Raw genomic sequence first — 22352 nt, forward strand, 5'->3', positions numbered from 1 at the left:
TAACAAATTCAGTTTTCATTTTTAAATTTTTATTTTATTTTTTTTTCTAATTTTTAGTTTTAGTTTTTTCCTTTTTTTTTCATTTTCTTCTTTTCGTTCATTTCGGTTCAAGTTGTACATATATTAAGGGAAGTATCTTGCTGGGTTTGGAAAAACCTTCATTTTGATATGTAACATGGTAGGATTTGATAGCGCTTTTTTTTGCTTTTTTCTTAGATTTTTAATGCTTTTTTATAGCGCTTAAAACGTGTTTGATAGCGCTTAAAAATCCTAGCCCTAATAATGAATAATCCATTGATAAAAAAAAACTTACAATTCAATTTTCGAAAATTTTCTAAAAGGAAAACACGTGAGAAGGACTAAACTTTCAGATAAGACCAAAAACTTGAAAAAATGTCCATAAACGACTTCAAAATCTTCAAAAAACTTTTTTGTTTGAATGGTCATTCTTTGAATTTTTTCTTGCGTAGGTAAATCGATCAATTCAACTTTTTTATTCGTTTTATAGAATGAAAAGCAGAAAAAAAAATATTCAATAATGCAATAGATAATTTTCTGAAAATATTTTTCTACTTAGATGCATGTATTGGTAAACTGTCTCATTGACAACTAACAATATTCCCTTTTTTGACAACTAACAACTTTTCGTTTTTTCACTTTGTACCAAAAAATTTTATTCATTTCAAAATTTTTTGTAATTGAACATGTGACTACTGAATCCGTGATAAGGTATTCTTGAATTTTTCAGTTTTGGAAAAATTGTCATAAAAATGATCAAAATAAAATTCGGAACGTGCAAATTAACTCACATTACCAATTTCGTGGCTTTTTATAGATTACTAGGGGGCTCCGCCCCCTGGCCGCTTCGCGGCCTCGGACTGCGCCCCCAAACCCCCCTTCCCTCTCCCTTTTCTCACTCAGAACTAGTTTTTTCAAGGTACCTAAACCCCAAGTCCGTTTCCTTCATCGATGTTACATTAAATAAATGGATACCCAGCAAGTCCATTTACCCCGCCGACCCCGCGTCCATAAACAACAACGAAGCTTAGGGGCTTATTTAGTTATTGATGCGACTTTTTCCTGCGCATGGTATCTGATTGATTAATTTTGATTTTGAATTCAAATTTGGTGGCCGCGTAGATCCGCGTAAATTTGAAGTTGATCGCCGCTTTCCCCCTTGCAAAACGTTTTGATGGGCATCACTTGCGCCGAACGGATGCGCCTCAATAACCTCACCTTTCCCCTGTGAACTTCGTGAGCACTGCATTTCCCACCCGCCTCTCTACACGCTGTGTATCCATTTAGTGTAATATCGATGGTTTCCTTACAACTTACTAAGCAAAATGCATCGATATTACACTAAATGGATACACAGCGTATAGAGAGGCGGGTGGGAAATGCACAGGGGTGCTAACCTTAACCGCAAAAAACCGAAAACCCAAACCCAAACCCAAACAAGATCCATAATTTTAGCCATTTTCAAACCCAAACTGAAAACAAAAACCGAAATTTCATAGGTTTTTTAAAAACCGTAAAAAACCAGAACAAAAATAATGAAGCAGCGTGAGTGAAACCGAAACCTAAACCGATATAATTTATTTCGGTTTTTTTCGGTTTTCAGTTTGGGTTTTTTTCGGTTTTTTAAGGTTTTCTGTTGGGTTTTTTTCGGTTTTTAAATTTTTTTGGGGAGATTTTTTCTAATTTTTGACTTTTGAGACTCAAAAGTCGAAATCCAGGGAAATTGATAAATAATAATGAACTGAACCTAACAAATTGGGTCCTTGGTTGTTGCTGTTTGGGTTGCGAAGAAATTTTTTAAAAAAATATGTGAAACCCCAAAAAAACCGAAAACCGAAACCAAAACCGGAATTTTTGTGAGTAAAACCGAAACCCAAACTGAAACCGAAATTTTGAATTTCAAAACCGAAACCGAAATCAAAACCGAAAAATGTCAACAAAAAAATTGGAGTGAAACCGTAACCTTAATTAAAATAATTAAGGTTAGCACCCCTGGAAATGCAGTGCTCAGTGAGGTTATTGAGGCGCATCCGTTCGGCGCAAGTGATGCCCATCGAATTCGAAACGTTTTGCAAGGGGGAAAAGGCGATCAACTTCAAATTTACGCGGATCTACGCGGCCACCAAATTTGAATTCAAAATCAAAATTAACCAATCAGATACCATGCGCAGAAAAAAGTCGCATCAATAACCAAATAAGCCCCTAAGCTTCGTCGTTGTTCGTTGACGCGGGGTAAATGGACTTGCTGGGTATCCATTTAGTGTAATATCGATGGCTGCATGAAGCATAATTCCAAATGCTCTTGTAGTTCGGCACCACCACTGAACGAACGCTAAAATGAATCATATACGAGTCAGTTATCAGTTCAGTCAGTGAAGGTAAACAAATAACACTCATACTTCGAATTTCAAAATGATTTATAAAATTGATGAAAATGTTACTACAGTTACCTTACTACCAAAGTGCCGATGATTATTCACTTAAATTCTGCGGAATATAGCTTTTAAAACTTAACTTGTTGTATGTTGTATGATCTTTCGAAAATACGCCATGCTAATTGAATAAAATTGATGTTTCCAAGTTCAAAGTTTTTCTCCTACAATATTGGCATGTTCCAAAGTATATTATTACACTGTATTAAAATTGCAGACGAAGCTGCGTGAACACAGGGGCGTTATACATATTAGTGTAAAAATATATCTAAGTGAAGTTTGAACTCTATCTAATAAAAAATGGAATGGTAATTAATGCCGGGATTTTGTAATTTATTGCATCATGTAGAGCGTGAAATGCAGATATGAGTAATTGTCATCACACTATTGAAACACCATACTATGTCCACTCCATTTTGTCTTACGATACGATACAACGAAATAATACTTGGAACTTGTCAGCCTTTGAGTACCTATATGTAATATATACTCAAAGAGGAGAGCAGACTTTGAACTTGAATAAAACTTGAGTGGTAAAAGCTAAGAGCTAAGCTAAATTCTCCATGTAAATCAATGAAATAAATAATCATTGCAGACAATTTTACACTATTAAAATACTCATGAGCCCACTGCCCACTCAATGTTTTCTTAGTATTTCTTAAATTTTATTTTAATCGAAAATACAATTTATTGTAAAGGTCGCCAACATCGGTAAACATACACGATGTTGTATGTTTGTTCTGATTTCTTTCTGTTCTGATAACGGAACGGCAATGTGCTGAAATAGAAAATGAACGAGATTGCTCGTTATATTACACTGGTGGTGCCGAACACTACAAGAGCATTTGGAATTATGCCAAAAGCAATAATTAAAAAGAGAAATACTCGGCTGAGAAGTTGGATTTTTTGTTTACTAATTTGATGATAAATAAAATGCCTAGCAAATTGGAAATACATATTCGGCTAAGAAATGAAAGCTCAAAGTTAAAATTGTTCAAAATAATTCGATTTTGATTTTTAATTTTTCATACTTAAACTAAAATATTTTATAACATATCTACGCATTGTAAGGAAGATTTTGAAAAAAAAAAAAATGAGCAAAATCGGTTCAGTTTTAACAAATTTAGAGGAGGGGGCCCAAAAATTGGTTTTTGGGGCATATCTCACCCCCTATGGTACTAAATCGGTTCAAATTTTGGAATTCGGTTCAAAATGCAATTTAGAAGAAAGTGTATTTCCAAAATTTTTTATGTTGATTTTAGCCCCTTTTTTCCGAAATTTGAGGCCCTTAAAATCTAAATTGGGCCTTCGCTATAGTTTTCGCATCAAGTATTCGTTGAGAGCTTCCTATTAAAAAAAAAAATTAGCTTCCTAGCTACAATTGGGGCTGAATGAGAGCCTGCTGAACTTTTTTGCTTGTAGCTTTATTATATAGATAGGTTGCTATGTATTTTTCGTAAATCATTTCTACCAATTCAGCTGATTCAGATTTTAATCGATTAAAAAAATCAAAAATTCACTGGAGGCATTAGAAGTTGAAACGGCTCGAAATCACCCCATAAGTCGATTCGGAGGATAGAAAATTCTATGTTAGAACAAAATTATGCGCCAATTGAGAATCTCTGGAGGTGGTTTGCGGGGTGGGGGGAAGGGGTCATTTCAAGTCATGTAGTGACAAAAGGCATCCTAGATTTCAAATAAATAACGAATTTTTAAAAATCAAAGCGAATCGCGAAATATCTTGAAAATGGCTGTTTTTGTCTACTTTAAAAGCGAGATAAAATCTCCAATAAAGTGAAAAAACCTATTGAAAATGGCTTTTTACTACTCAATAGACACAATGCGACCAATATCCATCAAAAAAATCAAAAATATATTTTTTTTAAATTTGATTTTTTTGAAAATTTTAAAATTTTGAACCCCGGTTGCAAAGTGCTGGGTGAAGTCTGGGGCCCCAAATTTTTTCTACAGTCTTTTGAGGTCCCCCCCACAACTTTTTAGCACCCCCCTCACCAAATTTACAAAAAAAAGTCAAAGACGGCCCACCCTAGAGATCACCTTATCATTCTTCATTTTGCATATTTCAGGGAAGACACATCGGCATATCATACTTCGGTATTGATTTCTATTTTAATGTATATACTTTTAAAAGTCCCTAGTTGTGTGAGAAGAGATGTTGAACCACTATTCTTATCGTTCAAAGCAGTCTAGACCGCAATAAAATGCAAAAGATGAAAATCAATTTTTTCACTTGAAAGAAAAACTGAATCTTTGAAATGAAAAGCTGCATGGGGAGGGGGTGGAGGTAAATTATTACAAGCATATTTCAAGTTTTTGAAACGATCAATTTAATGCAAATGGTAATATTGATGATGTTCAACATCATCACAACGAATGTTTGGAATAAAAAACGACAAGTGTTTCTCATTCAAAAAAAAAAAAAAAAATTACAACAATCATACGAAAATACTAATTATGTATCTGCATTGCCGAGCAGACTGCAACGATCATCTCTTCTACAACTCATCTCTCAACAGCTTTGACGAAACGCTTTCTAAAAACTCATACTCTGACTTCAACAAAGCTTCTTTTGTTTCCAATTTTCCACCTTTAATATGCAAATAATTGATATCAGTCGAATCAACCGGTCTCCAAATCTGTTCTCCATCGTTATTAGGATCACTACATAAAAAATTTGAACACACCGATTAGAATTTCAAAACGTATTTCGAATACGTTTGCGATCTCAAGAGTCAAGACGTAGGTAAGCTCTTACCCTGTAGCTGCGAAATTAGTCCACAACTTCAACACTTGTTTAGAAACGACTAAATCTATGCCTTCGGTAACCGGTGTTATCACTTCGGACCAATTGTACATACTGATTAATTCATCTCCATGGATAACTCCTGTTGATTTAAAATAAACAGTTATATTTCACGAGTTTCGTTCCCGAGAAAGTTAAGTATAAACAAAGTTAAGCACCCATATCTTCATCATATTTCGCATACATAGGACCGAACGTTTCTTTATTCCTGTGATCGTAATAATAAACGTAAGTGGGACCTTGGTATAATTTTACAATTTCTCTGATCGCCGGCAGGTAAAATAAACAAGTACACATCTGAAATTTAAAAAGTAAAAAAATCGATCATCCTGATAGGAATCTTATGAGGTAGGCAATGAATTTTCGTTCACCTTGGAAAACGCGTGAACATTATCGCGAATTTCGGTATCGCCGAAATAATAATTTTTATAAATTTCAGTAAGTTTATCAGCTTGTTCGATGCTTTGTGTGAACCTCCCGTAACCGAACACCATTGGGAAATATTTCTTGTAGTTTTCAGCCAACTCGTCGATCACTGTCATTCCAGGTGTGAAATATGCGACTGGAATCAATCACATGCGAGGAAAAAAGTGCTCCTTATTCATGTTTTATAGGCAACTTCACCAGCATTACATACTTACAAATCGCAAACATTCCACCATCATCGGAATTCATTCCTATAATCCAAGGGATATTATTTTTCCTTGCTAGCAATTTTCGTGGTTCGTCGACGAGATAAGCTCCGGGTACTTTTTCATTCTCGATGACTGGACTCCACGGAGCCATTGGAAGTAGATGACCAAATTCCTACAGAAAAGAAATGATGTACTTGTATAATCCAGCTTGATAATCTTGGAAAAATATGAGAGAATTGATTAGGAACAATAAAGATAATCTTACGTAAAATCTGTTATTATGTCTAACTAATTCCTCAGCAGGGTATTTTTTCAAACATGTCAATAATGCATCTGAACTCGTTATTTTGTCATCGTTGCATCCGACAAAAGATGCAAGTTCCCAAGCCATATATTTAGCTTTTCCGGGTTTTTCAACATCAAGAGCAAAGCCACTTTGTGAAATTACTCGATGAACTAGTCCTGAAAATGATGACATTGAATCGGTTCGAAATAAAGTTTGAACGTTTACTTAACTTTAATTAGATTTCTAACTAAAAATAATGAAAAAATTCTTTTCATTTAACTCTCTATCTATAATAAGTACCTAGGTACCTTAGTAAGTTGAAATCGCAAAGTTAACCTAAATTGCGATAACTAAGTAAGTAATAAATGATTCCTTGTTATAATAAATTAGTGTATTACTAATTGCTACTCAATTAACAAATTCACCTTTAGCCAGAGGCGAAATCAACGCATATGAAGCCGCCGCACCACCAGAACTACCTCCAAACAATGTAACTCTACTCTTATCTCCGCCGTACGAATCTACGTAATTTTGCACCCATTGAAGCACAGCGATGGAATCTTTCAAGCCGTAATTTCCTGGAATAACTTCATCTTCGGTGCTCAAGAAACCTGTAACGAAAAACAGAAACGAAGTAATATTTTTCAATAAAATAGGTACCTAATTTTTTTTGGTAGGTAGATGAATTAGTTTGCTCACTAACCTAAAACTCCCAATCTATAATGAAAGGTAATCAAGACAACGTCTTCGTCCATAAAATACTGAGGTCCGTATCTGGTGGGTAGGGCGTTACCGTACATATAACGACCCCCAAAAATGAACACCATCACAGGTAACAGAGAATTATTGCCAATCTGTAATCAGTTCAGTAAAAATTCTTAGATATTAATTGCGAAAACTCTATTCTACATCTACTTACTCCTAGTTCAAAGTCCAAACCAGAAAAAGTTCTCTAGACAGTACTGATTTTTTTTCAACCCATCCGAAAAAATTTGGATATATTTTTTTGACCGTTTACAAAAAAATTTGAGGTACAAAATTTTTTTCAAATTTAAAAAAAAATCAAAAATTATCATGTGATTTAATGCAGGTACGTTTAAATTTCACGAGAGTAAACAAATAACTTCTGATGATTCACTTTTTTGACCCTTTACAAAAAATGTTGAGCTCAAAAGTTGATTAAAATTGAAAAACAAAAATGAAAAAATGACACGTGACCAACCAGTGTGTGTTAAAATTTAGAAAAAAAATTCAAAAATCAAAAATTGCGATGTAACTTATCAATGTAGATAGGTACGGTTAAAATTTTGCAATTAAAAAAAATTCTGATGATTCACTACAAAAGAATATTGGGCTCAAAATTTCATCTTTGAAAAAAAAATGAAAAATTGACACGTGACCTATTAAGGTAAGTACCTAGGTTAATATTTTGCGAGAAAAACCAAAGTTCTAATGATTTGCTTTTTAAGCCACGTTTTAAAAAAACCATTTTGAGCTCAAAATTTCATAAAATTTGAAAAAAAATGAAAAATCGACACGCGTCTTATCAGTGCAGGTTTAAATTTTACGGGAAAAAAAACGAAAATTCGAATAGTTTACCTGATTTAAAAACAACTTTTAAATTTAAAACTTCATCTCTGAAAAAAAAGTAAAAAATCGAAGTGTAAAATTTGAAAAATTTATTTTTTCGACATTTTCAAAAACATTTTGAGACCTAAATTTTTATTAAATTTGAAAAAATTGTAAAAATTGACACAGGACTCGCCAATTTACATTGCAATTTTTCGAGATAAACAAAAGTTCAACTGAACCACTTTTTAGAAAAAATTGGCCCAAAATTTTAACAAATTCACTTTTGTAACCCTTACATAAGATTTTGGGCCCAGAAAATTTTGCGAGGAAAACAAACATTTGAAATATTTACTGATTTTTTAGAGCTCAAAATTTCATCAAATTTGAAAAAAAAATCAAAAATTGACACGTGACCTATCAAAGTAGGTAAGTTAAAATTTAGCAAGAAAAATAAAAATTACAATGATTCATTTTTTTGACTACTTACAGAAAATTTGGGTTACAATTTTTTTCAAATATACTAATTTTTAAAAAAATTACACGGAACGTTGAAATTTTGGGAGAAAAACAAAAATTCTAAACGAAACACTTTTTACAAAAAAATTATTTCAACCCTCAAAAGTCCTGTTGGAGGCTCCAGGAATTTCTAAAAAGTCGCTGGGGGCTTCAAAACGACTTGAATCCACCTGCACCTCACTTAATAACGTGTTGAAATTAGAATACAGAGTGAATTTCGGCTTTCCAATTTCATTTGGTAAAATCCAGTGACAATTTCAACCATCAAAAATCTGCTGGAGGCTCCAGAACTGCTAAAAACGGTTTGAAACCGTTTTCAATCAATTCAGCAAGTCAGAAATGGGGTTTATCCTAAATTTCAGCTTTTCAAATCAATTCGCAAAAATTTTTATTTTTTTCTCATTTTTGAGCCAAATTTGATTTTTAAAAAAATGTTGAGTTAATTGAGGGCAAGGATGTCTTCTTTAAGAAAAAATGTGTTCCGGAAATTTTGGGCGGGGGGAAGGGAGGATGCTACAGTAATATGCTTATTAAAATGAGTTAATCATACGTGAACTTTTCTATCTGTTCATTTCTTATCATCGTGAGATGAGAACGAGAAAACGACAAACGAATATTTTTCATTCTTTGCGAACACGTTACCTATTGGTTAAATGTTACATAACATTACTCGTCCTCTGCCTTTAATCAGCTACCTAGATACCTATTTACAGTAATTCATTTTGAGATGATATTTATGGCACCCTAAATCACAGTCATTTATTTATGATAAATTTTAAAACCTTTGGAGTGTACACATTCAAGTACAAGCAATCTTCTTCGCCAACTATCTTATTGTCATCTTCGGCAGACATGCACGCTGGAGGTAATACAGTAGCGTCTCTTACACCTTGCCATTTTGAAGGAGGAACGGGACTCTGAAAAACAAAAAAAAATAATATAAAATAAGTAAAACTTATCAGAAAGAATGGCACACTATGATGAACTTATACTATAATGGGTAGGTACCGAATTCCCAGCGAAGTATTTTTTCAGTTCTGATAATAGAACTTCTTTCTCGCTTTTCTATATCTACCTAATTATGTAAGTTACATAATACCTTATAATACTGATAAGCTCATATAATAAGATTAGCAACAACATGATTATAATTTGGTACTAGGGCTCATTAGGTTATCTACTTGCTGTATTTTATGCACATCAAGTGCAGAAATCTAACTTTCAACTTCTGTATGTCTACTTCGATATAGGCAACGAATTGAGGAATTTTTTATACTTACTGCATTTTCAACCAAAAGATTGGCAAACACTAAAATGCATAGTCAACTAGCATACTCCAAAATAGTACCTACATAAATGCTCAAGCTTCAAGATCTATAACGAAATGAGATGGAGTTGGCAAATTGAAAAATTCCTTCATTCGCGTCTTATCTGAATCCGTATTCAAAATGTATCTAACTACCTACCTACTCGTATAACTAACAAACACCTTATTATTTGAGATTCATTTTCTAATTTCAATAACAAACTCATAATATAATACTTTCTTTGTAATGGCAAATTCGAACTGATCATTAAACTTGATCTCGAAGGAAATACTTATTTGACTCATAAACAATCAATTCATTGAATTAGTCCAGTACCTAATCAAATCAAAACTCGAACCGGTCCAATTACCGAATGAGTAAACAACCATAATATACTTAAAAGATACAAACTGTACGTAAAAAAGCTCATATGTACTTGAAATCGAAGTTCTCCCAACGGAGGCTCAGCGTAAGGAACCGAATAAAAAGCATAATAAGGACGTCCACCTCGACTCAATAGAGTTTCGCCTTCCAACGAACCTTGTTTCGTCTCCAATATTATACAATTCACGAAGCGTAAAACGCACAACAAGAAACTCAGCTCACGAAATATATTCATCGCGATTATTCGTAAAAAACAAAATCTCGAAAACTTCTCGCAATAGACTGATAAAGAGTTGACGAATTCGTTGAGATGAGAATCATTTTAGCGGTAACTTAATACGTACAAGTCTATACCCATTTAGTGGTACTTCTTATCAAGAATAAATATTTTATCAGCAAGATGAAGAACAGAGAATTTAGGAAAATAACATCGAACGTACTTGTACATGAACGTACATGTTTTAAAAAATAATACGTAGGTAGGTACCTATAACGTGAATCTAAACTACTAACCGGTTATTCTACGACAGGCATGCTTAAATAGACCTAAATGACTCGTGGATAAATTAGAATATATCCTCGCATTTTCAAAAATAGATTAGTAGACCATTTTGCATAAATTATATACCTAAGTCAAGCATTAAAGCAATAAATCACTCTTAAACAACAAAAAACAATGTATTTTTATTACATAGGTATCTACCTACGTTGAAATGAACAATCACAATTTTTTGTTTTTCGAATACAATAGTATAAAAATATTTCGACTTTATTATACATTATAGGTATAAATATCACAGGAAAATCATTTTAATAGGTATTTTATACCCAAGTATTAAAAATATCAGTCAGATAGGAAGACTTCCCAAGAAATCTAGTTCTTCTTTTGCAAAATTGGTTTTCATTTCGAACGTACCGTTTTCAATATGCAAATAATCAATTTCAGAAGACGATACCGTAGGTCTCCATATTGATTCATCTTCGTATTTGTAATTCGGATCTCTGAAATGAACAGAAACTCGAAATTAGTAAAGTTTAAACGTATTATTTAATGAAGAATGATTAACAGATACAAATGTATGATTATTTCATACCCATTGGCAGCGAAATTAGTCCATAAGTCGAGCATTTGTTCGGAAACTGCTAAATCTACTCCTTGAGTGATCGGAGTTATCACAGAAGACCAGTTAAAGAAGCTGATCAGTTCATCTCCATGAATGACATCTGCGTTATAATAATCGATTAGATATGTATAACTCGAAACAGAGTTAAACAATAAGAGTAAATTTAAGTAGAAATGAGTATCCAATTTAGTTGGATGCCTATTTAGCATCTTTTACTTACCCATATCCAGATTACTATAACTGGCATACATCTTAATAAACGATTCACGATTCTGATGACCGTAATAATACACGTACTTAGGTCCGTTGTACAATTTGACGCATTCGTTAATCAATCTCACATAAGTCAAAGAAGTGAACATCTGTAAAGAATAAAATAAAACCGTAAATTGTAGAGCAGGCAAATAGCGGTTTTAAAAAGGAAAAAATTGGCACATAAAGTTTTTCTTCGGGAATGTGTTCAGATGAATCCTCTGAACTGCCAAAAAAACCCCGAACCTCCTAACCCTGGAGCTAATTTTTTTAGGGGACTAAAACCGGTTCCGATTTACGTTTTTTTGCGATTTACTCCGAAAATATTAGGTTTACGATAAAAAGTACCATGACAAAAAATGTTCCCCTTCAAATTCTCGACAATTTGATTCCACGCTTGATACCCATCCCTCAAGAGGGGTGTCTGAAAAAAGGGGTGGAAAGAGTAGGTGTTTGAAAAAAAGTCAGTCCAATAAATTGATCAAAGTTACCACTTAATATCATTCGTTTTCGCTCAAATTTTATTTACAAAGTCTACTCACCCAACTATTAATCACACCACCATTGATTAGTCTTCAGCCCTCCCAAGGTGTTGGTGGGGGATGCTTGGTTTTTCAAGTAACACACAACTGAATCATGTATATTTGAAAAACGAATCTGAACATGCAATATATCGAATAGTATGTTTTCGAGGTCGCTGAATACGAATACAAACTCATTTTCTGGGTCCAACTTCTCAAAGCCCCTCTGTGCCTCAAAAAGGGGGTTAAAATTTTGAAAAATCGTGAAAAGTCGAGTGATATATCGAATGGTATGTTTTCGAGGTCGCTGAGTACGAATATGAACTTATTTTTTGTGTCCCACTCCCCAATGTCCCTCTAGGCCCCAACGAGGGGGCCAAAATTTCAAAAATCATCAAAAAGTCGAGTGATACATGAAATGTTTTTGAGGTCGCCAAGCACAAATATGAACTTATTTTTGGGTCCCATCCCATAATTTGCCTCTGTGCCCCAAAAAAGTGACCAAATTTTGAAAAATCATGAAAAGTCGAGTGAAATGTATCGAATGGTGTGTTTTCGGGATTCTATTTTGAAATATTTTATCAATTTATGAGTTTTTCAGCAAAAAAAGAAACTTTATAAATGATTAATTTCATTTAAATTTCCCATGAAAATATAATTCGAGTGGCACGTAAGTACCTAGACAAAATTTAAAAATAGAAATTAGTCGGATGATTATACATTTTATTTCAATGAAATTCGACAACACGCAGTGAAAGTCCTAGTTCCATTTTATTTTCTATTGAAAAATAAACAAAACCTGGTAGGTGAGTGAGCGTTTTAAAGAAAAATATTGAGATGTAAAATGTTTTCTTTGCAAAATGAGCGTTCAAACTTTTTGAACAGCGATCCCAATAATACCTTGGTAATGCGAGTAGCTCTACTTACACCTCCCCTCCTCCCGCCGAAAGTTAGTTCAATCAGTATTTTTGAGATGAATTTTCAGAGTGTTTTCTAAAATGATGGAGTGAATCTTTAAAGAAAAAGATCACACCATGTTTTTTCGTCAACTTTTTTGGGGCTGAGAACCATTGTGCTTTGGATTCCAAAAATATGTGTTCAACGATCTTGAAAACATACTATTCGATTTACTCGTATTTACACGATGTTCAACGAATTTTCAAAATTTTATCCTATTCAGAAAGGCGTAAAGGAGTTTTGAGGAACTATAAGCAGAAATCAAGTTCATATTCGTACTCAGCGACCTCGAAAACATACCATTCGATATACTTACTTATCACTCGACTTTTCATGATTTTTCAACATTTGGCCCCTTTTTTGGAGCGAAGAGGGACATTGTGAAGTTGGACCCGAAAAATAAGTTCATATTCGTACTCAGCGACCTCGAAAACATACCATTCGATATATCACTCGACTTTCCACAATTTTTAGAAATTTGGCCCCTTTTTTGGGGCACAGAGGAACATTGTGGGGTGGGACCCAAAAATAAGTTCATATTCGTACTCAGCGACGTCGAAAACATACCATTCGATATATCACTCGACTTTCCACGATTTTTAGAAATTTGGCCCCTTTTTTTGGGGCACAGAGGAACATTGTGGGGTGGGACCCAAAAATAAGTTCATATTTGTGCTTGGCGACCTCAAAAACATTATATTTGATATATCACTCGACTTTTTGATGATTTTTTGAAATTTTGGCCCCTTTGTTGGGGCCCAGAGGGACATGGGGGGGTGGTACACAAAAAAAACGTTCATATTCGTACTCAGCGACCTCGAAAACATACCATTCGATATATCGCATGCCCAGATTCGTTTTTCAAATATATGATTCAGTTATGTGTTACTTGAAAAACCAAGCATCCCCCACCAACCCCTTGGGAGGGCTGAAGACCAATCAATGGTGATGTGATTAATAGTTGGGTGAGTAGACTTCGTAAAAAAAATTTGAGCGAAAACGAATGATATTAAGTGGTAACTTTGATCAATTTATTGGACTGACTTTTTTTCAGACACCTACTGTTTCCACCCCTTTTTTCAGACACCCCTCTTGAGGGATGGGTATCGAGCGTAGTATCAAATTGTCGAGAATTTGAAGGGGAACATTTTTTGTCATGGTACTTTTCATCGTAAACCTAACATTTTCGGAGTAAATCGCAAAAAAACGTAAATTGGAACCGGTTTTAGGCCCCTAAAAAAATTAGCTTCAGGTCCAGGGTTAAGCTAGAGGTTCGGGTTTTTTTTTGGTAGTTCAGGGGGTTCATCTGAACACATTCCCGAAGAAAAACTTTACGTGCCAATTTTTTCCTTTTTGCCCTCGCTTTTTTACGTTATTTTCCTACTCTATTGAGTGATTAGTATTGAAAAAGTAGGTAACCAAAAAATGATAAAACGTGAAAAAAACAATTTGATGTAGATAAGAATCCGGATATAAAGAGCTTCTTGTTACAAATGATACCTACTCGTATAACACATGTAGCAAAAAAATAATCAATATTACTACTATTTTCGACTTGTCTAATCGATTGGAGCCGCCAGCTGTTTTTTAGAAAGTTCTGTTTTTCAGAAAATACCACAAAATCTGCCTGAATTTCAAAATTTTACCAAATTAACCTACTATAAAACTGAAATTTGAGATTTAATGAAAGTTTTCTGCATGAAAACTCGTCAAAACCGATGCTAATTTGATGAATTCATCAACATGCAGATTGCTTTCCCTCCTCAAGCCACTTAAAATCAGCGAACAGTGTTGTCTACTGTTCGAGGTAAGTGCAGCTAGGGTTTTTAATGGATTATAAAAAGTGCATCTGCATATTTGATAAGATCTCCGCCGATTTCCATACGAATGAGCGTAATATTATTATGCATAGGTAATTTGCATATTTTAGGGAAAACACCAGCATATTTGTGTATTGATTTCTATTTTAATGTACCTTTAAATAAAATTTCGATCGAATTTCTATCTCTCTTAGTCGGTATAATGTTAGTTTTTGACTGACGAACATTTCAAAGTAAGTACTGGCAGTATTTTTATGGCTAGAGTTTGTAGATACGAGGTACCTAGACCATATTCATCGAGAATTAATATACTTATTTTAGAGGCAAAATTTAAATAAAAATGTTGTAACATAATAGCAATCGTAGTCGTATGAGAAACTAGTTGTCAAGACTTCGTGGAATTTTCTGCAAAAAAACGACAACCTTGTCATTTTTGAAAAACCAAGTAAGTACATATTTTTCAAAAATTTCTGGCAAAAAGCAACACTGACAAATTCAGCGAATGGGAAGGGCTACTTGACAATTTCCCGGAAAAAACTAGATTTTTGGATAATTTTTGGAAAAAAGTAGCGCTTTTTGAAATTTTTGGAAAAAAATAGAAACTTTTTGAAAGTTTTGCTAGTTCTTATTCAAGAGCTTCTAAGTATCAATTTTTTGCAAAAAGCAGAATTTTTTTAGCAATTTTTGGCGAAAAGAATGATTTTTTTCGTAATTTTTGGTCAACGTTGCGAGGCTTCTGAATATTTTTGAGAAAAATTTTTTTTCAAAAAATTGAACATATTATTCTTGGTCATTTTTTTTAAAGCAAAAATGTTGGTCGATTTTTGGCAAAACGGAAAACTTTGACAGTTTTATGTTGGATATCAGAATTTTTTGAGAATAATTTGCAAGAAATTTATACTTTTTTGAGCGAGACTTCGGTTATTCTTGACAAAAAATGAGACTTTTCAGCAAATTTTGCTACAAAGGTGAATTTATGGCAAAAAGCATGACTTTTTTGTTAAATTATTAACAATAAAAAAGTGGTACTTTTCCCCAATTTTTAATTTTTTGTCAAAAATGCAAAATTTTTGTAAAAAGGTGAGACTTTTGCGTAATTTTAGAAAAAAAATTGACTTTATGGAAACTTTTGGGAAAATGCGATCATTTTTTGCAATTTTCAGCATAAAACGAGACTTTTTGCACCTTTGACAAAAAGCGAGATTTTTTGCTACACTTGGTAACTCTACAACCAAAATGTTAAAAAATTAAACGAGTAACTACGACCCTTGTAATTATCTTACTTTTGCGAATCCATAAATATTCTGAGATATGTTTCTTTCGCCAAAATAATGACATTTCAACGCTTCCGTCAGCAAATCAAGTTTTTCGGTGTTGTTTTGAATTCCATCGCCGTATCTGAATATCGAAGGAAAATATATCTTGTGATTCGCTTCTAATTCTTTCTGCACCCCGGAATTACCATCAAATCCAAAATACGTAACTGTCAAAATAAAAAAAAAAAATGAATTCAATTATGTAATTCAAGAATCACCTTACTTGGCATAAACACCCTTCAAGAGTTCAAGACGAATAAGTACTCAAATTAGAAAAAGCAATATGGTAATTCCTACTTTATACTCACATAAGGCTAACATTCCACCCTCATCAGAATTCATACCCAACATCCAAGGTACTTCAGACTTCCTCTGCAATAATTTTTTCGGTTCGTCGACTAGAAATGCACCGGGAACTTTTTCATTCTCAATAACAGGACTCCAAGGTAGATTGGGCATCATTACTGAAAAAGTCTGCAAATGACATCATATATGGCTAATTTGACAAGATTTACTCATATATGTAGAAGAAGAAATACGACTCAAAGCGTGAACAGTGAACACACGTACGAATAATCCGTTATTTTGGAGATTCAGTTCATCGGCGGAAATATTTTTCAAACACTTTAACAAATCTTCGGAAGTTTTCACGTCGTCTCCATCACATCCGACTAGAGAACCGTATTTCCAAGCGTTTAATCTGGCTTTTCCTGGTTTTTCTATCTCGAGAGGAACCCCACTTTGAGAAATGACTCGGTGGAATAATCCTGCGAAGTAATTCAGTATTATGGTATTTTACGATATACGATCAAATTATAACGTAGCATCAGTCAAAAAGATCCAAGTGATACCTTCAGACAGAGGAGAAATTAAATGCAGTGCAGCACTAATAGATCCTGAGCTTCCTCCGAATACGGTAACTCTGTCCTTATCACCGCCAAAATCATCGATATACTTTTGTACCCATTGAAGTACCGCTACACCATCTTTTAATCCGTAATTTCCGGGAATTACCTCGTCTTCGGTGCTTAAAAAGCCTGCAAAATACACGAATAATTAGATTTAAGGTTCATTTGCAAACTTATCGTGATTAAAAATGAAGAAACTCGTCAGTATTTCGAGATAACGCGAATCAAATTGCAAATTAGGGGAGATGAATTTAGCTGCAGGTACCTACCGAATACTCCTAGTCTGTAATGGAACGTGATCAGAATAACATCTTTGTCCATGAAGTAATGTGGTCCATATCGATCAGGTAGAGCATTACCGAACATGAAACGACCTCCGTAAATGAAAACCATCACCGGTAATAACGTTTCGTTTGAAATCTGATCAAATACATCGTGTAATTTGAATTAAAAATATGTTGAAAAAAATTTTCACCAATTAAATGATAGGTAAGTGTCTACAGCTCGTAAAATATCCTACATTTTCGAATAACGACTTACTTTAGGTGTGTAAACGTTCAAATAGAGGCAATCTTCTTGACCAAATTTTTCGCCTTCGAAATTTAAACAAATAGGTGGTAAAATCGTAGCATCCCTTACACCTTCCCATGACTTGGCTGGTACCGGATCCTAAAAAATATTGAAGAATTCGGTATTACACAGCTTCGAAAAAATCATTTTTTCGTGACCAATAATATAGGATAAAAATAATAATAATTTTCAGCTTTGATTCGAGTTAATAACTTACCTGAAATCTTAATTCTCCTACAGGAGGTTCGGCATATGGAATACTATAAAAAGAATAAAACGTCCGACCATTTCTACTACTCGAAACATCTCCTTTCAAAACTCCTTGCTTCGTACGCAATACGATGCAATTCGCAAAACTATAACTAAGAATCACAAATAAATAAAAAACCGGTCGATTGTACGAACTCATGACTAAAAAGATTTCGCGAACACTTCAAAATTAATACTAAAAAAATACATCTACTGATAACAAAGCTGAGAAAAATTAACGATCACATGTTTTCAACAACGAGAAACCTTTCAACGTAAAAATGCGATCACAAATGAAACCGAAATGTTTTCGTACGCGAAGAGAAATATTATTCTACTGAAAACTGGTTACGAAAGACACATATATATTCAACAAGCCTGTCTCACTTCATAAGGTATGCATAAACATGGTTAAAACAGATTAGTAATTTTTTGATACGACAGATACGAGTCCAGTGGTACAGATTGAATCACAAATTACATTAACACACACAACTAAGTACTCGTACGTGCGATTAAATCCATTTCCACCTGGGTGAATTTTTTTTAAAAAAAAGAAATTCGATAATCCATCTTAACGATTAATTAGGGAGTTATTCGTGAGAAAATCAGTGGCAAAAAAAAAAGATTATCGAAATACAAAATTTAAGATAGAGGAATCGATTTTTTGAACGTGTTACATTGTAGAAAAGTACTGTACGAGAATTATGATAATCTTCACGGTAAATAATCGCCGAAGGGGATAGACGGTCGTTGAAACCGAAAGTACCCCACCTATCTACTTTTAAATCGTGACTGTAGTACCTCTAGACAAATCAATGAATAATCAACCGGCAACGATGATTCGAATATCAACTCGAAGAACCACTGAACTTGATGTATTTCAGTTCGCAGAATATGGCAAATCAACTATCTAGCAACGATGATTCGAATATCAACTCGAAGAACTACTGAACTTGATACATTTCAGTTTGCAGAATATGACAAATCAACTGGCAACGATGATTCGAATATCAACTCGAAGAACCACTGAACTTGATGCAGTTTCAGTTCGCTGAATATGACAATAATAATAAACCATTGGTCATTAATATTCTTGCCCACATGTTTACAGTGAGTCTAACATCACTATAGGTACTACAGCAAGTAGCAGTATAACTGGTACTTATTTGCATTAGGATTTTATTTACCTATTATTTTCGTAAGTTGATCGGTATTTTGTACGAGTGTTAAAAAAATGAATACGAGAGTATGCAAATGAATGATTCAATCACCTACAACGTACTTTCCGGATTTGAGAATACCTACATCATTTGTGATCCATAATCTACTTTCGCCTTCGGTTCTTCATTAGTTCACTTCATGACTTCATCCTGCGAAAAACAAGCACACAACCATCGTAGTATGTAGACAGCATAAGTTGCAGATTGTCGAGAAATTTCGAAACTTGGAGGAGAGGTTCGTGAATTTTAAGCCTCAGAACGAACATGTTTTGCCAATTCTACAATGATAATATTACAGTATAAGACAATCATGTTTGAATTAAAAATATTCCACGAATGACCAAATGCAATGGAAAATTTTCCACTCTTCCTCTTCCGTTGATACCTACTTGGAACTTTCCATGAATTGGTAAAACAGCAAAGCCAAACTATAAACTTTATCAAATTAAACATTTTCTTAATGAACTTGGGATTTTTAGGATGATTCTGAGTAAATAGCCCGATTTATTATCTTTATCTCGAATAATAAATAAGCTATTTACTACTCTTAGGCACCTCTGTTTTCAAAAAAGAATGATAACCTAACATGTAAATATTTTTTATATGATTATATCAATCAAGTATACGTAGGTATTGTTTTAGTGTTTTCCCATCAATCGCAACGTACGTACATCATTACATCATTGACATAAATTAGCAATGATTTCCCAAACGTGGGTACCTAGTACCTACCTACGTTCTTAACAAACACCCAGAAAGCTATACCTATTTAGTAGGTATTTACACTCGAATTTAAATTTTAGTCGCATTCTTTGATCTTAATCCTTTAAAATATGCAATAAATTGATAAATCGTGTAACGTTCAGATTGCTAAAATGACCTGAAAGAAGAATTCGTTAACATTGCTACTTTCCTTCTGATTAGATTAAAAATATAAGAAATGCATGTTTTTTTGGACGTTATCTCGTTCACCACACCATACCCTTCGTCAATCACCGGAACAATTTTACAAGTTGAAATCAACTAAATTACTATTATGTAACTTTTGATAAATGTGTATCATTTTCGATATTTTTCACTTGTACTCAAGTTACGTCATTATGAACTTTCTGTATATGTAATAATGAACCGATAATTTGACATCGATGTTCAATTCAAACGATGGTTATTTTTTTTAAAAAATTAGAAATTCGTCGTCAAATAAGGGGAAAATTAATGCTAACGAAGAACTTACATCGTCGGTGCATTCTCCCAAGTACAGAAATCTGATTTTCAGCAGTCCCGCAGTAATCGTCGGTGTATTTCTGACCCATCAACGGTGTTTTCGAGGAACCATCTATATAGGGTATGGCTTCGTGTTCCGTGTTCGGTAATCAGAAATGCTAAAATTTGATAATTTCATTCTATAATAGGTACTAAACTCAAACATTATCAAAACAAAAACGACAATTTAAATCGATGATTTTCTATCTACTGCGAAAAGATATCGTATCATTATGCGGTCCTTACTTTCTCGTGCGATGAACGCTAAACTGATTGTTCATTGTAGTGACGCGTGCCGGTGACCACCATTGATAAAAACTATCATTGATTATGGTCGTTATGGTACGTTTCATTCATTATCTGAACTGCAACATGTATAAAACAAGGTTTCAAAATAATCAGTGAATCATAAGGTAGAATGATATCATCGGAATCTCTTCTAGATATACCGTTGAATGGTGGACGTTGAGCAGTCTTGGCCTGTTCACTTTCCTTAAAAGAGTACCTATTACTCAAAGTCAAAATTCAGTTGCTCAAGTATTTAGCTGGTTATTGAAACTAATGTCAACGTTGGAACTTGAAATGCTGATGTTTTCCCCCCTTCAAAACCTGCTTCTATGCTTTGAACTTCGAAGTGATTCAATATTTGGGCAGCCATGGCTTGATTCTTGAAACAGCTCAATGTACGAATAAAATTCCTTTGGTTACTTGACAAACGGTTACCTTTACCTACACCTACTGTAACAACAGAATTTGAATTTCAGTGTAATGTAATCAAAAATGAATGAAATTAATGTGAAACACTCAATTTACCTGTTACCGGCAACAGCTAAGAGCGTATATCGCTTCTGTATGACAGTATGAGAGAATAATTGAGAAGAGAAATGTAAAATTTCATTTTATAGGCAAATCCGGCGCTTCCGACCGTCCAACGTTGGTCTTCGAAATGCATGTGCATGTCAAACTAATTAGTGATTATTTCAGGTAATTACTAGTCTATATAATATATATAATATATAAATTTTAAAAAAATATTAAAAAATTGTAAAAAATTATTGATAAGAGCTTGCGATTCAAAAATGAGCAGTATGCGCACGAGTTTGCGCATATCAGAAATGTCACCAATGTCACCATCCCCACCCTTATCCCCACCACCATGACCACCGGACTGATAAGATAAGAATACAATCAATGGAGGGGTGGAATGGGGTAAAGCCTCAGGCTGATTGCTGATTATAATTCAACTTTTAATTAAATTTTGAGTTTTTAATTCAAAAATGTCTTATAGATCATTTGAGATGTTTTACAAATTACCCAATCAATCATGTGCATGTCCTTGTTCCTGGATGCTGGTTCTTCGATTTAGTTATCACCTTCAGTTTTCACGTTTTCACGCTTCCGGATCTGAATGGAAAGTAAGACTGTAGCTCTGTTCTATTCGCTACTCCGAGTAGCTCTGTGTACTCTCGTGATTTTCTCCGGAACTGATAAAAGAGTAGAGAGAGTAGGGGAAATGAGTCTTCGAAAAGAACACAAATCCAAGAACACCTTGTAAAACAACTAAATTTCAACAAAAAAAAGAAAATAAACACTCGTAAAACGGAATGTCGGAATACTGATTGTAAAAAAAAAAAATGTCGCCTTAAAAAATCTGCTCTTTTTACTCTACTCCTTCTGCACTTCCTTTTCAGCAGGTGTAGAAAAACCTGCTCTAGAGCAGCTCTTTTGACTCTACTCCTTGCGAAAAGAACGATTAGACGGATTACTCCGAGTAAAAATGTGCCAATAGAACACAGTATTGCTGCTCGAAGCAACTCGGAGTTGCTCGGAGCAGCGAATAGAACAGAGCTAAAAGTAATGAACTAATGAAGTACTCTTTTTCCACTTTATAATTCAACTATGGTAGGTATATGATTCAAATTATTTGCTATTATTCTTTTTGTTTATTTGGGATGAAGGAAACCATGGAAATGCTCTAGCTCTAGATGTACTGGCGGTGGTGCGTGGTTCATGTGAACATAGAGCAGAACCTGGCTCCAGTATACTTTATCTGAGAAATAATGCAATGACTTTATTTCAGATACTTATCATTCAATAACTTCATTACGATATACCATGAAGCATCTGTATTTCAAGACATCTATGCAGCCAAATGAGTACCTAATAATTAACTGA

The 22352-nt window shown here is 33.9% G+C and overlaps 2 protein-coding genes across 4 annotated transcripts; both read right to left on the minus strand.

Moving 5' to 3' along the window:
* Positions 1–4774: 4774 nt before the first annotated feature.
* Positions 4775–10397, minus strand: LOC135837861 (juvenile hormone esterase-like). The gene is made up of 10 exons (XM_065353282.1): positions 10027–10397; positions 9066–9200; positions 6899–7049; positions 6621–6806; positions 6175–6371; positions 5916–6081; positions 5646–5836; positions 5433–5571; positions 5227–5356; positions 4775–5132 (listed from the first exon to the last, which is right to left on the minus strand). Exons 1-10 carry the CDS (start codon positions 10207–10209, stop codon positions 4967–4969), a joined length of 1644 nt encoding a protein of 547 aa, XP_065209354.1. The 5' UTR covers positions 10210–10397; the 3' UTR covers positions 4775–4966.
* Positions 10398–10633: 236 nt separating this feature from the next.
* On the minus strand, positions 10634–22240 carry LOC135837854 (juvenile hormone esterase-like). Of its 3 annotated transcripts, none has more exons than XM_065353267.1 (16): positions 21492–22240; positions 20991–21141; positions 20627–20915; positions 20424–20542; positions 20149–20296; positions 19000–19064; positions 17660–17804; positions 17413–17541; positions 17142–17292; positions 16816–17001; positions 16535–16731; positions 16273–16438; positions 15932–16131; positions 11319–11460; positions 11069–11198; positions 10634–10976 (listed from the first exon to the last, which is right to left on the minus strand). In XM_065353267.1, exons 6-16 carry the CDS (start codon positions 19002–19004, stop codon positions 10823–10825), a joined length of 1605 nt encoding a protein of 534 aa, XP_065209339.1. In that variant the 5' UTR covers positions 19005–19064; positions 20149–20296; positions 20424–20542; positions 20627–20915; positions 20991–21141; positions 21492–22240; the 3' UTR covers positions 10634–10822. The 3 variants fall into 3 exon arrangements, with proteins under 3 accessions (XP_065209339.1, XP_065209340.1, XP_065209337.1); XM_065353268.1 differs by having other exon boundaries at positions 19000–19192; XM_065353265.1 differs by lacking the exons at positions 19000–19064; positions 20149–20296; positions 20424–20542; ... (1 more) ...; positions 20991–21141; positions 21492–22240 and having other exon boundaries at positions 17660–18480.
* Positions 22241–22352: the final 112 nt, after the last annotated feature.

This window comes from Planococcus citri, chromosome 2 (genome assembly GCF_950023065.1).
Source record: "Planococcus citri chromosome 2, ihPlaCitr1.1, whole genome shotgun sequence".
NCBI lineage: Eukaryota > Metazoa > Arthropoda > Insecta > Hemiptera > Pseudococcidae > Planococcus > Planococcus citri.

Excerpts from the sequence above, each read along its gene's own strand:
- LOC135837861 (XM_065353282.1), bottom strand. The coding sequence starts at position 10,209 with ATGAATATATTTCGTGAGCTGAGTTTCTTGTTGTGCGTTTTACGCTTC. Across the intron at positions 7,050-9,065 it reads TGAATGTGTACACTCCAAAG|ATTGGCAATAATTCTCTGTT; the intron begins GTTTTAAAATTT and ends AACTGATTACAG. Across the intron at positions 5,357-5,432 it reads GAAATATGATGAAGATATGG|GAGTTATCCATGGAGATGAA; the intron begins GTGCTTAACTTT and ends TTAAATCAACAG.
- LOC135837854 (XM_065353265.1), bottom strand. The coding sequence starts at position 17,851 with ATGAGTTCGTACAATCGACCGGTTTTTTATTTATTTGTGATTCTTAGT. Across the intron at positions 16,732-16,815 it reads AATTTCTCCTCTGTCTGAAG|GATTATTCCACCGAGTCATT; the intron begins GTATCACTTGGA and ends ATTACTTCGCAG. Across the intron at positions 11,461-15,931 it reads ATATTTATGGATTCGCAAAA|ATGTTCACTTCTTTGACTTA; the intron begins GTAAGATAATTA and ends TATTCTTTACAG.